The sequence below is a fragment of the Argentina silus genome, assembly GCF_951799395.1.
Source record: "Argentina silus genome assembly, chromosome: 4".
In the NCBI taxonomy this organism is placed as follows: domain Eukaryota; kingdom Metazoa; phylum Chordata; class Actinopteri; order Argentiniformes; family Argentinidae; genus Argentina; species Argentina silus.
This window is the reverse complement of record NC_139658.1, coordinates 8095716-8113755: the sequence shown is the minus strand read 5'-3', so window position 1 is coordinate 8113755 and position 18040 is coordinate 8095716. Positions and strand designations below refer to the sequence as shown.

Here is an 18040-nt window from a genome sequence, read left to right as displayed (position 1 = left end):
CACACACACACACACACACACACACACACACACCCACATACATCCACACACACACCCACCCACGCCCACACACACACTCACCCACATACACCCACACACACACCCCCCACGCACACACACATACACACACAGACGTCCATGGGATCATCCACACACACGCACACACACACACACACACACACACACACACACACACACACACACAGACGTCCATCGGATCATCCATGTCCCTAGCATGCCAACAAGCCCCAGGGGTGAAAGACGATGGATACAGCAGGGGGGAGGGGGGGGAGGGGGGGGAGGGGGGGGAGGGGGGGGGGGGGGGAGGGGGGGAGCTGTGCTATTAGTGCAGTGGACTGGAAATAGACTGAATACATCCATGCGGATCTCTTGTTATTGTCTAATAAACACAAAACAAGACCGAATTTAGTTCATTTTATTAGTAGAAAATAATCAATGTCATTATTATCATTGTCTATTTGTACTACTCTCTAAACAGTACTTTCGGTAATAATAAAAATATGAAAAGCAAAATAGAATAGAATATTCCTGAGAAGTTACAGGTCGGTTTCAGGAAAGCTTCATAGCTTAAGCATTACTTTATTTTTCCCGCCAATCCTGCCGCAAAGTCGCGAGAGAGTAAGAATTGTAAAATCAATGTTTGCAGGTAAATTTTCTGCGCATGAACTAACACAATGTTAGGAGTGGGCCTGGATTGTCAAAAGGGATAAAGTAGTAGATAAATAGTTTTAGCCATGAAGCTTCTTGGGAGACTGTCCCGTTTTGTTTTGCATATTATGATTTGGGCTGCAGTATGACAGTATGATGGCCTGACTCAGTGGAGGCTGGTGGAGGTAGAAATCGGAGGACGGGCTCCGATGTAATGCATGGAACGGGATGATACCATTCCTCATTCCATTCCATGCATTACAATGAGACCCTCCTCCGATTTCTACCTCCAGCAGCCTCCACTAGTCTGAGTAGCAGAGAGACGTGTTGATGAAAGTCAGCCCAGAGTGATAATGAAGGTCCTGTAGACCTCCCGGTAGGCGTTCCTCAGGAGAACATAAGGAAAACACTTTTCCAACATGTCCTGGCTCAGGAACGGAGATGTGTCCACTATCTACAGGTAAGAAATAAGATACTGTCAATCAAATACATTCCATTTATATACCATTCCAATATATACCACCTATATATATATATATATATATATATAGTATGTAAAGTAAAAATCAGACGATGGGCTCATTGTAATGCATGGGTGTCTGTTTGATACCATTCCTCATTTACACCAGTGAGTGGAGGCTGATGGAGGTAGAAATCAGAGGACAAGGCTCATTGTAATGCATGGATGAGATGAGGAATGGTTGTATGCAAGATGTGTTTGCCAAGCTACCATGTGCAGAAGCAGGTAGACGGAGTCACGGTTCTTGCTGTCCACTCGTTCCACGTTCTGACCCAGCTGCAGCAGTGTGGAAGATGCCACCTATAAGAAAGGTCAAAGGTCACGTTAAAGCTTATAAATATCAGCAGGAGAAAATACAGAAATACATTTCAAAAGAGAGGTTTTAGGACACACATCCTAAATAGTCACAGGAGCAACAACAACTAAAGATATGGTATAAGTAAAAAGGGAATGTCCGCTCCAATGTGCCGCTCCAAAACAAATAGAAGATTTCCCAGGGTGAATAGGATCCCCTTGGACCTCACTGTATTTGGATAGTCTCTTCTAGGCGGTCTACAGATGCTCAAACTATCAACAAATGACAGTATCAACGGCAACTCTACATTGCACAGTTTGCTTAGGTTAGGATTAGCCATAGCATTTCCCAAGAGAAACAACTTACAGTATATCTCAAACTTCACCTCTTGGCCTAGTGGACAGTGTGTATTTGAGATTAAAGGGGCAATCTGGGATTGGTACAGTATATACATTTTGGACATGGTTAAAACCATCATTTTGATCTCAGTCCTCTGCTTCCATACACACACACACACACACACACACACACACACACACACACACACACACACACACAAACAAGAACAGTGGCAAAAAGTGGGTGGAAAAAGTTGTTGCTGCCAGTTCACACGGCGGACGACTGTAGGGCTTGAGAAAGGAAAGGGTTATTAGAACCACTGCCTCTCATGCAAGACGGCTGTGTCCTTCCACCAAGTCCACCAAGGTCCAAACTAGCATCCCTAAGACCATAGCTCCATCTAGGAATTTGAGAGTGGTTACATTTCTCCATCCCTCAGCTGTTTACCAGAATCCCAGGTTGCCCCTTTAATATTATGATAAACCAATGTTAGAGGTTTGTACTACTCACCAACAGGAACTCTTTGAGCTGCTGCTCGATGTTCTTGTTCTGGACCGTGAACATGGCTGCAGACAGTTGATTGACAGCAGTGGCCACACAGTGGATGTTGTTGTTGTGACCTGAGAATGACAGACAGACAGACAGGACAGATGGACAGACAGACAGACGGACGGATGGACGGACGGACGGACGGACAGACAGACAGACAGACAGACAGACAGACAGATAGATAGAGTTAGATTTGCAGCGGGACTTTGGAGGGAGGGAAGGAGCACCCCCTATAAAAGATCATGGCCACTCCACAAGCATTAAATATACAGAAGTGGCAAATCATCTTTGTTGGGCACCCCTTAGAGTCATATAGCCCCCCCCAAAAACAGTGTGTCATTTGAACCCTGCAGGCAGACAATGATAAGAGTGACACCAAATGAAACGACACTTTGTGCAACAGGGAACACTCGATTTCCTCAACCTCAGACTCCCTAACCCTAACCCTAACCCTAACCCTAACCCTAACCCTAACCCTCCAGAGAGCTATCCTCCTAAATCATGTCAATGGAAAAAGCAACAGACCATAACAACAACCTGAGGTGAATGCCACCCTCTGCTCTGATGTAGATGTTCTATTTGATGCTGCTGAAGTTTTTGTTTAGTCAAGGCTCAGTGCCAAGTTACTGAGGTCAGCAGGCCTGAGGCCAAGACTAACACTATGAAAGCAGCACATCAGCATTAGATCTCTGTAAACAAATGTCCCCCTTTGCAAAAATATGTTTGTCATTATTCAACATCTTTGCACTGTATGCATTTGAGTCTTCTGTCATTGGGGAGTCCTATCATTCAAAGATGTCACAGCACTCTTCTAATGGCCCTTCTAATGGCTCTTCTATGGCTCTTCTATGGCTCTTCTAATGGCCCTTCTAATGGCTCTTCTAATGGCCCTTCTAATGGCTCTTCTATGGCTCTTCTAATGGCCCTTCTAATGGCTCTTCTATGGCTCTTCTATGGCACTTCTAATGGCCCTTCTAATGGCTCTTCTATGGCTCTTCTAATGGCCCTTCTAATGGCTCTTCTATGGCTCTTCTATGGCTCTTCTATGGCCCTTCTAATGGCTCTTCTATGGCTCTTCTCATGGCTAATGGAATGTTGTGAAATGTCATCCAGTAGTTACTAATTGCATGGTGGTAGAAAGATTGTGTGAGATAAGGTGGGATGATATGGGAAAACTCTATTTTACAGAATGGTTTCGGTTGGTATCTTCCCACTATTTACTGAGAACTATGGAAACTATGTCATAACAAGGGGTACTTTCTGGAACTTGAATTCAGCACAATTGGTAACTTCCTGGTACTAAATGTTACTAATAGTGGTGCTTCAGTTAGTGAATTGAACTGGCAATGCTGGGTTTGTGGTCAGGGTAGGGTTAGTGTAGCTAATCTCAAGGCTTACCAGGAACCCTTACTCATGTGGGGCTTTTACTTTGAGGCATGTTATTTTGTCATTGTTCTATACAGTCATATTGTCATTGTTCTAATCTAGTCATCGTTCTAATCTAGTCATCATATTTGTCAGAATTTAGAGCAAGCGCTAGTGGGAATGTTCTAATCAGCCTCACTGCAGATGTCGGCGGGAGTGGGCGTCTCTCTCTCCCATCTGTTTGTGTCCTCGTACGTTATGTGCCGTAGAATCTGATATCAAAACACTGAAGACACTCCTGGTAAAGTCACAGTGCCTGGGTATCGTCATTCCTTATCATAGGCTTTACGCTCACCTCCATACTCTTTGCTGTAGGAGGAGTTAGGATCCAGAGCCAGGATGGGCAAGGACACAGCGATGTAGACCAGGAGCAGACAGGACAGCTTGTACTCCTCATCAACTGAGGAGTTATCTAGGGAGAGCATAGACAGAGGCTCTAGAGTCCTGCTGCTGAACCACAGTTAAACACAATGTAAATAGAGTATGTATAGGTGTACTGTATGTATATGTTGTACCGTACATGGGTGTGCATTTGTTGTACATGTATATACTGTAGACTTTGTTGTATATGTAACTGTCAGGGTTTGAACCGAGGAACATCTTGCATAGAGGCCACAGACCGTTATATCATCAAACCGTTCTACCAAGAAGAGATCCTTGTGATAAGAGGGCTATGTCTATGCTTAGAAGTCACATGCAGGGCTACCTCGTCACAAGAGCGTGATTCTAAAATACCTCCACCACATATGTATATACAGTATATAGGCTGTATGTTGTATATGTATCTTGTATGTATACTGTACTGTATGCATATAGTCTGTGTATGTGTATTGTATGTGCATAGTGGACATCCAACAGCCCATTGCCTATCCCACCTGTGCGCATGTTGGCGATGGCTTTGACCAGGCCGGGGTCTATGTCACAGCTGAGACCTGCAGCAGAGGCCAGCTCAAACACACTGAGAGTCACCTGGACAGTGACAATATAAATATAATCAAATTAGTAACGTATCTGTGCACATCTGAAACAAAATACTAACAAAACACTCTAAACTGTGATACTACATAATTGGTTAGCCACTGTCCTATTTCATGCTTTAACGTCACTGGTGCATTCAAAATATATGTTTTATATATTCAACAATGCATCGAAAAGGATTTATAAGATACATTATACTTGTGCATTCAAGACATCAAATCTATAATGTATCCAGAATTAACCATATAGATGGAGGATACATTTTCTAAACAAACAACAACAAAAACAACAACAACAATTACAACCCTTCTCTAGTCAGTGATAGTATATCATTGCTTAACCTCCTGGCTTGTATCTGTTGTCTTGCAGGGCAGCCTGTTTCCTGCCGATGTGGGGGTTTTAGTGAAAGGCAGCAGGGCTGGGGTGAGTGTGTCTCACGGAGGGAGGTGGGGAGGGGTGCTGCTGACGTCTTTGGGGTTACATTGACATAGTCTGTCATGTCTGCCAAGCCACTCTCTGAAGGACCACCGCAAGGGGTTTTTACTAAAGAAGCTAGTACTGAAGATGCTAGTCAAAACACTACCACAAATGCGCAGGTGACAATTTTGATCATATCTCGATAGTATCTAAAGATAATCAAAAAACACGTTGCTGCCTTCATGTTTGCAGTGCACAATAAGTTGTAATTCTGGGAGTACTATATGCATCAAAACAGAGGACATTATGTCCTTAGGGGTGGATGATCCTGACATCTGGAGAGTTTCAAAGCTCTGATCTTGACAAGGAGACGAAGGATGCTTTTACCTTGATGTCTGTTTCAGGAGAGACTAAATCATTCAGGCCTTCGATGGGGCCCATGATGTAAGGGCAATGCTTGTGCATGATCTAGAAATGGGAATAAAATATAAATATCATATAAAAAATATGATTGATTGGTAACTTCTTTCAAGGGACATTCCACATTTACATAACAGTGCTGCAAGTTGCTAAGTTGCTCCTAAATTTTTGGGTGGACCGAAAACAGCCTCGGTATGTGATAAAAGCATATCAAATAGTTTCTGAGTGGAAAATCCATTTAAAGAACAACTAAAATGATCATACTGTAAAAGCTATTTATGTTTTTCCATAAGTCATCATTATTGTGCTGGGTGTGTGTCTCACATCAGCCAGAGTATTCTGTGCCATGGCCCTGAAGGACAGGATCACTCCTATGATGGTCATTCTCTTCAAGACGTTGTCATCGGCTGCAGAGGAAAGGGACACACGAGATGAAGAACACACATGGAGCTTCACATGTTCTTTGCATCAACTTAGTAGCAATACTGTATTTTTCTGTCCCCTCCACCTCCTTCTCCACCTCATCCACCTCCTCCTTCTCCACCAACTCAAACATCTCCTTCTCCACCTCCTCCACTTCCTCATCTACCTCCTTCACTTCCTCCTCATCCACCTCCTCCTCCTCCTTCTTCACTTCCTCATCCACCTCCTCCTCCTCATCCATCTCCTCCTCCTCATTCATCTCCTCCTCCTCCTCCTCATTCATCTCCTCCTCACCATCTCCTCCTCCTCCTCCTCCTCCTCCTCCTCCCCCTCCTCCTCCTCCACCTCACCTGGTAGTTTCTTATGTAGGTTGGCCATGACCTTAGGGTTGTCAAAGTTGTTCCTTATCTGAACCAGGGTGTCCATGTTCTCAGTCACTAGTTTCTGAGAGGAAGAGAGGAAGTTTCAGGTAAATCTACCCCAGGTGAGGTGTGTGTGTGTGTGTGTGTGTGTGTGTGTGTGTGTGTGTGTGTGTGTGTGTGTGTGTGTGTGTGTGTGTGTGTGTGTGTGAGTATGGTTGAGGAGTGGTATTGTAAGAATTGAGAATGATTGATTAGTAAAGCCTGGTGAGGTCCTACGATAGTAGCCCAGTTGTCACATGATATCACTGACTGAGATGATGTTATATTGTGTTTGTTTATATCGGAGTAAAAACACATGAATAGCACAGTAATAAGACATTATTACTGAGTTAGGAGAAAACGTTTCTTGTTAAGACAGCGACATCCTCCCTTCACTTCACTAACTTATAAAGTGATTTTATAAGCCAGTCAGTCAAAACATTTTAATGATAGTGGTTCCATTTACAGTATGGTTAATAGTAACCCATGATGGCCGCCTTACCTTCAGCTCACTGACTTGCGATGTGATGTGCCACATCAGGTTCTCACTCAGGAACTTGAATCCATACGGACCAATCAGCTCCGCCAGGGCTTGCAGCTCTGAGCCAATGGGAAGATAAGGGGACGTGAGTCGGTACAGATGAGATGTGGTAATGGTAGGGGTTAAGGTTAGGGTTCAGCTCAGCTAGGACCTACATGTCTGGACAACTATGGAAGCAGAAATGTCACCGTGCAGTATAAATGGTATTTGATCATGCGAGTGGTGAAGGTTAGGATTAGGGTCAGCACAACCAAGGCTTGATAGCTCTATGATACAAGGAGACGTGCTAAGTATAGATGGGATTTGACAGTGGTAGTGGTGTAGGTTAGGATTAGCTCATCTAAGGCTTGATAGCTCTATGATATAAGGAGAAGTGTGCGGTAAAGATGGGATTTGATATAAGAGTGAGTCATTGAGAGGGTGTAGAGCATGTGTCATTCCCCATAGGGTAAAAATAGACTAGGATGATGATAGTCTGTGGGTGTCTGAAGGTGGCAGGGGAGGCTGGTGGAGGTAGAAATCAGAGGACCGGCTCATTATAATGCATAGAATGGAATGAGGGATGGTATCAAACACATGTACTGCGGGTCAGATACACCAAACCGAGTGTGAGTAATCTATCATTGTGACTCTTACTACACCTCCCTCAAATGTTACAATCATGAGACTCTGGTGTCAAGAAATCCAGCAATACATTGAGCAGTAATGGATGTGAAAGTGGTGAAAAGGAGCACTTCCACAAATGTCTGCGTCGACTTAAAAAGCAGGAAGTGCATTAGCAAGTCAATTGGCTATAGTGAATTCCTACCAGAGATGTCAGAGTACTCCTCAGCTCTGAAGCTCTGCTCGTTCTCATTGATATGGTTGACGAAGCAGTGCATCGTGGGAGAGTGGATGATCTGAGCGCTACTGGCCTGGCGCAGAAGGCTCTCCAGATACCTGTGGTGAGACAAGAGAGAAACCTCCTCAAGACTGATATAGGGGACTGATATAGAGATTAAACAACATGATGTTGTGATGTTTTGTGTGTGTGTGTGTGTGTGTGTGTGTGTGTGTGTGTGTGTGTGTGTGTGTGTGTGTGTGTGTGTGTGTGTGTGTGTGTGTGTGTTCCTAAATGCAGAACAATCTGAATGAGATAATTTACCAATTGGTGTAGAGGGTGGTGAGAGTCTGCCCTCCTTGGGAGTCCAGCGGTTGGGTCTGCTGCAGGAGGACATTCTTGACCAAACGAGTGACGTCCATGCTGATGTAGCGTGACAGGGTGTGCAGGCTGGCCGTGTAGGCTCTGATCCCAGCCAGGAGGTCCGAGGGCCGCGCTATCTCCTGGGTGGTCTGGTTGTAATTGGCCTTTCTCACGAAGATTCTGCAAACCCCACGTCAGTCAACACTGGCAGACTGTACACATGCTCAACCAACCATGCTGGCTCAACCACAGCCTCAAGCAACCATGTGTGTGTGTGCGAGTGTGTGTGTGTGTGTGTGTGTGTGTGTGTGTGTGTGTGTGTGTGTGTGTGTGTGTGTGTGTGTGTGCTTCCATCTGGCTATATCTACTAATGCGGCCCAGGTGGGTGGGTAGGAGCAATTACTGTAGCCCCAGCTGCCAATCTGAAGGGACTAATGTTAGGACAGCAGGAGAGATGCTAATCTGGCGGAGACATCGCGACCAAGCAGAACGTCTCCACAGAACATTAGGTTGCCCCTGGTAGAAATTGCTCATTTAAATACACTACACACTTAAGTTCTGGCATCTGTATGTTTCATTTCCAGCATTCCTTGCTTCATTCAGTCAGATAAATGTGACAAACTTGGACCGGTACGGAATATCCAAGGTGTAATAATACAGGACTACACTCTCAGAAGGAAAGGTTATAGAACCATAAAGAGTTCTTCGCTGTCCCTGTGGAAGAACCCTTTGAGTAATCCTTTTGGGTTTCCACAGAAGGTTCTAAATGGAACCCAAAAGGGTTCTAGAGTACTAATAGAATCCTCTCATAGGGACAGACAAAGAACCCTTCTGGAACCCATTTCTTACAGTACAGTATATGATGGCGGAGGGTGCACCATAGCCTACTTTGTGAGGCGGACCTCCAGCTGAGAGATGAGGAACTCGACAGGAACCACGATGTGGTCAAACACTTTGATGTCATTGCAGTAGCTGTAGCAGCTACACAGTTCAGTCAGAGTGAGGTGCATCTTGTCCATACTGTGATGGGGGGAGGTGGTGGTGGTGGTGGAGGTGGTGGTGGGGGGGGGGGGATAGAAAGAGAGAGAGAGAGAGAGAGAGAGATAGAGAGAGAGAGAGAGAGAGAGAGAGAGAGAGAGAGAATTGCATTATGCATTATGAAAGTACATGAATAGAAAATGTCAATAACAAGGTACAGTCATAAACAATGTAGCCATTTCTGTGGAGTGGGGTCTACTTCTGGCAAATAAATTTCATGTCATGTCATGTAATTTCAAAAAATATGCCAAAAAAAAATCATGAGGTTTCAGATCATCCTGTCATATACAGTAGGCCTTCTGACAGTCATGTCTGGGTTGTGACTGTTGCAGCATTAGGTGTAATACAGTATAAGGGACCAGTAGAGGAACTGACTTGGTGACGATGGCCCTGTCCTTCCTCAGGCTCTCTGCTCCAGGTTTCTCCTTCCGCACCTCTGCCTTCTTAGACTCCTGCTTCTTCTGCTTCTTGTTACGAGCCCTGCTGATGGTCTGGGCGCAGTGTTTAGGCAACAGCTAATGGACCAAGAAGACAGGAGACAGACAGCAGAAAGTGAATTGAGTACAATGTTTACAGAGAAAGAGTGGGACTTTTGCTTTTAATGCTTCCCTGCGCAAGCCAAGGCACTCTTGAGAGTCTAAATGAAACAGCCTCGTCATATTTTCCGCCAAGTAAAAAATAGCAACCCTGGGCCCTCCCTATTGCACCCTCTCCCTTTTCCACAGTAGCAACACTGTAATTCTGTTTTTCAAGTACTTCCTGCTGCTATACCTACCTAAATACAACCTTGCCTGCTGTGACTAGTGTGTGATATAATTGGAAAATCGAGTGGAGGTAGGTATCAATCTTGGCTAGGTAATTTGTTTTATGACCTGTGTGCTTCCCAGAATTCACCTGGTCATTGAGGGTACACTGCTCGGCACATATCTCCAAGACAATGTGACCGGTCTGCCTGGCTATGTCGTCCAGGAAGGTGACACACAGATGCAGACTCCTCTTCTCGATGGCCTCCATCTAGACAGACAGACAGACAGACAGACAGACAGACAGACAGACAGACAGAAAGCCATACAGACACAACACAGACAGACAGACAGACAACACCGTCAGACAGACAGACAGAGAGACAACACAGACAGACACACAGACAGTCAGTCACACAGACAGACAGACAACACAGACAGATAGACAGATAGACAGAAAGAGAGACAGACAGGCAGACAGACAGACAAATGGACATACATACAGACAGACAGACAGACAGACAGACAGACAGACAGACAGACAGACAGACAGACAGACAGACAGACGGACAGACGAACAGACAGAACGACAGACAGACAGACAGACAGACAACAAGAATAACAACACAACACAGAAATAAAGATGTCTCTCAACAGTTTCCCAGACCTGTATATTTAGACTGATGATCAATGTTTGTTGTTGGAGTGGTTTCACACCTCACAGGGATAATCATTTCAATAATGATCAATAGTGGTGCTCTTATCACTATTATCCATGTAATGCCAGTAGTAATAGTTTAGCTGTCCTATTGCTACCAGGGGAGGCTGGTGGAGGTAGAAATCGGAGGATGGTCTAATTATAATGCATGGAACGGAAAGAGGAATGGTATCAAACACACGTTTCATAATATTCCATGCATTACAATGAGCCCGTCCCCCAATTTCTACCTCCAATAGCCTCCACTGGTGTACACTCGGGGCCAGGTGATGGTGACTCTCTACTGACCTCCTCTGGACATAGCTGGTGACCACAGTGGCTGAAGTGGGAGCAGATCAGAGGGAAGGCTATCAGGTAGCGCTGCATACGGACCTCCTCTGTGCTCTGGCTGAACATCTTCTGAAACACCCGCGGGTAGAAGCTGTGATCAGACAACACAGTAGTGTTAGTGTTATAGACCAAGGGAGGCTGGTGGAGGTAGAAATCGGAGGACGGGCTCATTGGAATGCATGGGACAGAATGAGGAATGGTTTCAAACATGTGTGTCCTACAATTTCTCCACCATTTCTCCACCAGCCTCCCCCGTTATAAACAGTATAGTAATGTACAGCAGAAGTGTAATAGACAACTTTTCACGCCTTTATATGACATCTACAACCCAATGAAAAAATCCTTAATTAGGGCTCAATTTGACCAAACAGAACCACAGAATTTGTGATTAATCACAGCAAACCATGCAATTAACTCAATTAAATGTTTTACAGCCCTACAATATAGCAAAGCACAGTTACAGTAGCATTGTTATGGTACATTAGTTATGTATTTCTGTCCTGTCCGTTAAAGGCATCAGATCCTAAATCCTTCAATAAGAGAAACGTCTTGTGGAGAAATTTGGGAATAACTACACAATAGAATAACATTGAATAGATTTTTTTTTTCAATACCTAAATAGATCTACGACTACAACTACTATCACTGACCAGAATATGGAGAGTTCCGAGGTCTCCTGGAGCAACTCGTCGATGTTATCCAACATCCTGGTGTGGAACTGGGCCATGTTCATCACCTTGGCAAGGTCTGGGTAGTCCCTGAGTGGCAGCGGAGCCTTGGCCACACTGGTGTAGGCCTACAGCACCGAACAATAAACAATACAATGCAGGGGAGGCTGGTGGAGGTAGAAATCGAAGGATGGGATCATCGTAGTGGATGGAATTGAATGAGGAATGGTATCAAACATTTTTATCCAAAAAAACGTATTACAGTGAGTGCAGTGCATACATTTTGTATATACACTCATTGAACACTTTATTAGGAATACCTGTACACCTTCTCATGGTGGAGGTGGTGTAATGGTGTGGGGAATGTTTTCTTGGCACACTTTGGGCCCGTTAATATGAATTTACCCATCTTCTAATGGCTACTTCCAGCATGATAATGCACCATGTCACAAAGCAAAAGTCATCTCAAACTGGTTTCATGAACATGACAATGAGTTCAGTGTTCTTCAGTGGCCTTCCCAGTTACCGGATCCAATAGAACACCTTTGGGATGTGGTAGAACGGAAGATTTACAGCTTGAAAGTGCACCTGAAAAATCTGCAGGAATTGCGTAATGCAATCATGTCATCATGGATCAGAATCTCAAAGGAATGTTTCCAACATCTTGTGGAATCAATACCACAAAGAATTGAGTCTGTTTTGAGAGCAAAGGGAGGCCCTACCCAGTATTAATATAGTGTTCCTGATAAAGTGTTCGATGAGTGTATATATATATATACACAGTCCCAGAGGGAACTGAACTCCAAACCTAAGCATTGCAAGCTCCATGCTCTACCAACTGAGCCACACTGGACAAGCAACATCCAGAAACCATTTAAAGGTGTACACAGCAAGACTGTAGATTGAGGATTCATCGTACATGTTATCCATGTTAGCCAGATGTGCACTGTAGTACAGTAGTAGTATACCTGCAGTCTCAACCAATCCAGCCGGAGGGCTCTGAGGTCAAACTCCTCTTTGTTCTCCACTGTTGGTGGGGGACACAGTTCAGTTCAGTGGCGTGACACATCAGTCTGAATCACAGAGACCCTCTCTCAATGGTTAGAAACGTGATTCTTTGCGTGCTCTTCTCCGTTTGAAAAAAAATCTGTTTACCTTGTTTGATTGTGAGTGCTGACAGGGTCGACACGAATGATGACATCAGGATGGACTCCTCCTCTGGACAGACATATATACCCTAGGAGGAAGAAGGAGCAACATCATTATTATCACTTGTCACTTTGAATGACTATCGTCTTTGAATCATCTTTTAACGAGACGAGTGGGCTCAGAACAGTAAAGATGATGAGAAGCTAAACGGTGGTATAGCACCTGTATGATGTAATCTTCCTGCATCACTTGTTTTATGGTATCATTGTCACTCAGAACGTGTTGGTAGGGAAAGACTAAGGGGACACACCGACTTGCAAAGCGATGTTGAATTTCCAAACTGGTTCAAATTTGGTTAGGGTTAGAGTTAAGGGTTTGGTTAGGGTTAGGGTTAGGGTTAGGGTTAGGTTTAATGGGATGCTGGTCACTTCCTGTGTTAGTATTCTTCACTACCTGTGTGATGTCACTCACCTGGATGGTGTCACTGAGCACCAGAGCATCAAACTGGGCCAGGTACTGGACATGGTAGCGCTGTACCACATGTCTGTATCTAGTCATCAGACCCCTCAGCTTCTCCATGTGGAACAGCAGATCTGCTATCTGACTGTAGCACACACACACACACACACACACACACACACACACACACACACACACACACACACACACACACACACGGTTATAGTCACCTCTCTATAGGCACATATGTAAACAATCGATATGGGAGTCTGGAGAGCTGGAAGGTACAGTATAATCGATATGGGAGTCTGGAGAGCTGGAAGGTACAGTATAATCGATATGGGAGTCTGGAGGGCTGGAAGGTGGAGCAGACAGTCTCTGTTTTAGATCTACTTCAAACCTACTTGTCAACGTAGTCCTCTGGCGTCTTGGTCTTGGGTATGTTCTCAGAATGTCTGACGAGCCAGAGAACCTCGTCATGGGAGAACGACAGAGCCATGAAGACAAATAAAGCCTGGGGGATTGATTGGCAGACAGACAACAGAGAGAGGAATGTTAGACTTAAGAGTGTTTGATGCCCACATTCATGAGGTAGAAAGACAAATATGGAGTTTACTTATTGAACATAAACTGATTCTGTTTTTATTCAACAGCTTGATGTATGCCTTTAATATATAAACAGTACTGAGGAAAAGGAGGAGGAGGAGGAGGAGGAGGAGGAGGAGGAGGAGGAGGGTTCAAGTGGTAACAATTTTGATGTACACACAAAAACTCATATATTAAGTATTATTATTGTTATTATTATTATTATTATTATTATTATTATTATTATTATTATTATATCTAAATTGATGAATGGCCAGAATAACAGGTAGGCTACAATAGCAGAGCGGCATAAATGCTAATAGACATACAGTGTGAAACAATAGAGTGAACCACATGTACCTTGGGCCCCAGCAGCCCAGGTTCATCCTCCAGTACTTTAAACAGCTCCTTTAAAGCATCTCTCAGGAAATGTCTTCTCTCTCTGTGCATAGCTGCACTGTTCTCCACATAGACATAAACACACGGCTCGGGTCACACTTCTCATTTTAAACTGGACAGACATATGCATTATATTGATCGGATCTTGATATTAGTAGTTACTTATGTACTTATATGGTTGCCTGATTATTTGACATAATGTGATATACTCACCAGTTGACTATGGTATGCTCCCTGCATTCTTTGATGTCTGCAACACGCTTATTATATCTGATGCAAAGGAATATGAGTGGTGTTGCTAAGGATACCGGTGACAAAAGCTCATCATCATGTTGCCCAAGGCTAAGTACAGTACAAGTAACCAATCAAAACAAGCAACACTGAACCACAGTAAGTCTGGTCTCTCAGTAGACACAGTATAAACGCCTATCAACCGATGTTAAGCGGCAATAAAGTTTTAATTGAAACAAAATAAAAAGTCAATCCCCTACCCTTTGATGCAATCGAAGCATTCCTCTGAGACCTTGTGTATGTTGAGCACCTCGTCCCTGATGAGTGTGAGGTAGAGGCCACTACGCAGGCCCATCTTCCACAGTTCCTGGGAGGCCTGGTTGGTGTTCAGGCTGGTGTGGCACAGCAGGAAACCCACTGCAGGGGCACAGGAACCAGCAACGTGAGACACATGATAGGGAGTGTACCAGGGGGAGGCTGGTGGAGGTAGACATCAGAGGACAGGGCTCATTGTAATGCATGGAATGGAATGAGGAATAGTATATGTGTTGTGATACCATTCCTCATTCCATTCCATGCATGACAATGAGCCCCGTCCTCCGATGTCTACCTCCACCAGCCTCCCCTAGAGTGTACACAGCATGAAACCCACTGCAGGGGACAGGAGAGGATGATGCACAACACAGGACTGATCAACACACACACTCCAAAAAGGAGTTCTTTGGCTGTTCCTGTGGGAGAACCCCCCTTTGAGGATGCCTTTTAGGTTCCATGTAGAACCCTCTGTGAAAGGCCAAAGAACCCTTTTTGGGTTCTAGGTAGAGTGCAGGATATCTACTGACAGCTCGATATGTATACAGAAAACAATGCAACTACATACAGTGCTGCTTGAAAGTATGTGAACCCCTTGTGCAATTACAGATTTTTAAAACGTTTATCATGACTTCTTTATTTAATCAGAACCAGTCTTTTTTGTCTGATATAACAGGTTTATATTTACCAATTCCATATGTTGGTTTAGAGGAAATCATGCGTGTAGTAGAAAAACTAAATTATAAAGAAATTAGTGCAGGTGCAAAAATAAGTGAACCCCAAGGTGCATTGATTAAATCAAGTAGGTAAGTAGAATCAGGTGGGTAAATAATTTTTTCAATCAAAAAAGAACCAAACTGCCTGTCCTAACTTTACCAGAGACCACCTGGACAAGCCCGAGGGTTTCTGGAAGTCTGTTCGCTGGACAGATGAGTCCAATCAAAACCACTATGTTTAGCGAAAACCCAACACTGCATCCACCAAAAGAATCTTATCTTCCAACAAGACAATGACCCAAAGCATTCAAGCAAATCTACCAAAGAATGGCTCAGGAGAAAGAAGATTTGTGTTTTGGATTGGCCAAGTCAAAGTTCTGACCTAAATCCAATTGAGATGCTGTGGCACGACCTGAAGCAGGCAGTTCATGCCAGACACCCCTCAAACCTCACTCAATTGGCTGAGTTCTGTAAGGAGGAGTGGGCATAAATCCCTCAAAACAGATGTCAGAGACTGATTAGTGGCTATACAAGACATTTACTCCAAGTTATCGCTGCTAATGGAGGTGCCACAAGCTATTGACTGGAGAGGTTCACATATTTGTTGTTAATTGAGTTTTTATTAAATAAACCACTTTTGTTAAATAAACAATGAAAATATATCATATTTTTTTGTTTGTGTCCTTTATTTGGAATGTCTTTATTACGAATTGGGGTTTAGATAAAGATTTTATAAGTTCATTTTACTATTTTATACAAAAATAATGACCATCCCTGTAGGGTTCACAAACTTTCAAACAGCACAGTACATGCCTCACAAAGAACAATGATAGCCTACATTGTAGTGTACACACAAGCTGGGTGAGGATGGAAGCTAATACTCACATATGATCCAGCGCTCCATCACTTCCATGGACAGGTATTCACAGGGCATCTGTGATCAAACACAAACTCAAACCCTTTAACCATCCTCTATAGGTACTGTATGATAGTATGCCTGTAGTACAGGACATGGGACAGGACCGGACAGGACCTGGGGAGGCTGGTGGAGGTAGAAATCAGACGACGGGCTCATTGTAATGCATGGAATGGAATAAGGAATGGTATCAAACACACGTTTGATATCATTCCTCATTCCATTCCATGCATTACTATGAGCCTGTCCTCCGATTTCTACCTCCACCAGCCTCCACTGGACAGTACATAATGTATTTCTACTTTGTAATAACACAGAATATATTACCAACCCACAACAAATTAATGGTTTCTCAACCTTTGGATATGTTTAGTTTTTCAGAAATTCAATTTTACAACTAACTTTTATCTGAACCACTCTATATTCATATGGTAGAGCATGTATCATGTTTGTTTGCCTAGAGCTCTGTTTGCTTGGCTGCAACAGTTGATCCCCCATGGAGAGATAGCCATAGGCCAGGGGCCATAGAGAGAGAGCACAATGACTAATGGCTGGCTTTCAAGGCAGCAGGACAGGATAGGACACAGTGGGGTGAAGAGGGGATAAGGGAAGGGGAGAGGAGAGGAGGGGATAAGGGGAGAGGAGAGGAGAGGAGAGGAGAGGAGAGGAGAGGAGAGGAGAGGAGAGGAGAGGAGAGGAGAGGAGAGGAGAGTAGATCCTCACAGTATGACAGTGGGCAGGGTCAAGCATGGCAGCGGGAGCACTGAGGATGCTGAGGAGCTGGGCACTTCGCCACTGCTCCGCTGGCAGGTTCCTACGAGGGTACACCATCTGTAGCGAGAGCACTGCCTCCGTCACCGACTTGAGAGGGGGAGAGAGGGGGGGAGAGAGAGAGAGAGAGAGAATAGGTCAGTGTGCTCTAACATGGCTGAAGTACAGTAAGGGCATTATGTACTGTAAGGTCAGAGTTCACTTCACCTTGGTGTGAGGGCCAAACTCCTCCATCAGCTTCTTCCAGGGTTGTTCATACTCCAGAAACATATTGCCCAGACGATGGTAGGAAGGGTCACTGCAGGGTCAATCACTCAACTTAGTCAATCAATCAATCAATCAATCAATCAATCAATCAAACAATCAATCAAACAATCAAATAATCAAGCAATCAAGCAATCAAGCAATCAGTGCTCAGTAAATCAAAGATTCAATACTGTTGCCTATATTGTATGCACTTGCTCTAACTGTCCAAAGAAAGTGGTATCCAAACACGATACTTGCTCAGTGTACTCTCCTTACATAAGTTATTGTCCTCCTTGCTTGGAACGCTATTATATTCAATTTGTGGTGTAACTTTTTCAATGGGAGATGTTCTTTATGAGAGCCACTCACTCAAAGGTACACGTTTCACTCTGCAGTGGAGCTCTTAGCCAGCTCCAGAGAGCCCCGGAGGCTTAGTCATACAGCACTCACAGCTTCATGTGAAGGGCAAGGGAAAATTGCAGTGACATTCAAATTCATGGCTTCATGTTTGTATTTTCCCTCCTCGCGTCTTTGATCAAGATAAGAATATTGCCAGTTTGGTATAAAAATAAATCTGATGGGAATTGGGTGGAGTCAAA

At 44.1% G+C, this 18040-nt stretch overlaps 1 protein-coding gene across 1 annotated transcript in view; it reads right to left on the bottom strand.

Annotated features, from left to right (window-relative positions):
- Positions 1 to 420: 420 nt before the first annotated feature.
- Positions 421 to 18040, bottom strand: part of nckap1l (NCK associated protein 1 like) — a 22035-nt gene continuing 4415 nt past the window's right edge. Inside the window, exons 6-31 of the mRNA XM_083669055.1 lie at positions 17403 to 17493; positions 17148 to 17285; positions 16394 to 16442; positions 14741 to 14897; positions 14463 to 14519; positions 14211 to 14307; positions 13670 to 13779; positions 13278 to 13410; positions 12813 to 12894; positions 12626 to 12684; positions 11640 to 11785; positions 10948 to 11080; positions 10093 to 10212; positions 9574 to 9713; positions 9049 to 9180; positions 8122 to 8340; positions 7786 to 7916; positions 6939 to 7036; positions 6386 to 6479; positions 5937 to 6019; positions 5580 to 5660; positions 4673 to 4766; positions 4093 to 4209; positions 2334 to 2443; positions 1400 to 1489; positions 421 to 1123 (exon numbers count right to left, since the gene is read on the bottom strand). Coding sequence (XP_083525181.1) covers positions 1007 to 1123; positions 1400 to 1489; positions 2334 to 2443; positions 4093 to 4209; positions 4673 to 4766; positions 5580 to 5660; positions 5937 to 6019; positions 6386 to 6479; positions 6939 to 7036; positions 7786 to 7916; positions 8122 to 8340; positions 9049 to 9180; positions 9574 to 9713; positions 10093 to 10212; positions 10948 to 11080; positions 11640 to 11785; positions 12626 to 12684; positions 12813 to 12894; positions 13278 to 13410; positions 13670 to 13779; positions 14211 to 14307; positions 14463 to 14519; positions 14741 to 14897; positions 16394 to 16442; positions 17148 to 17285; positions 17403 to 17493 — 2878 coding nt within the window. The 3' untranslated portion in view covers positions 421 to 1006. The remainder of the gene's footprint in view (positions 1124 to 1399; positions 1490 to 2333; positions 2444 to 4092; positions 4210 to 4672; positions 4767 to 5579; positions 5661 to 5936; positions 6020 to 6385; positions 6480 to 6938; positions 7037 to 7785; positions 7917 to 8121; positions 8341 to 9048; positions 9181 to 9573; positions 9714 to 10092; positions 10213 to 10947; positions 11081 to 11639; positions 11786 to 12625; positions 12685 to 12812; positions 12895 to 13277; positions 13411 to 13669; positions 13780 to 14210; positions 14308 to 14462; positions 14520 to 14740; positions 14898 to 16393; positions 16443 to 17147; positions 17286 to 17402; positions 17494 to 18040) is intronic.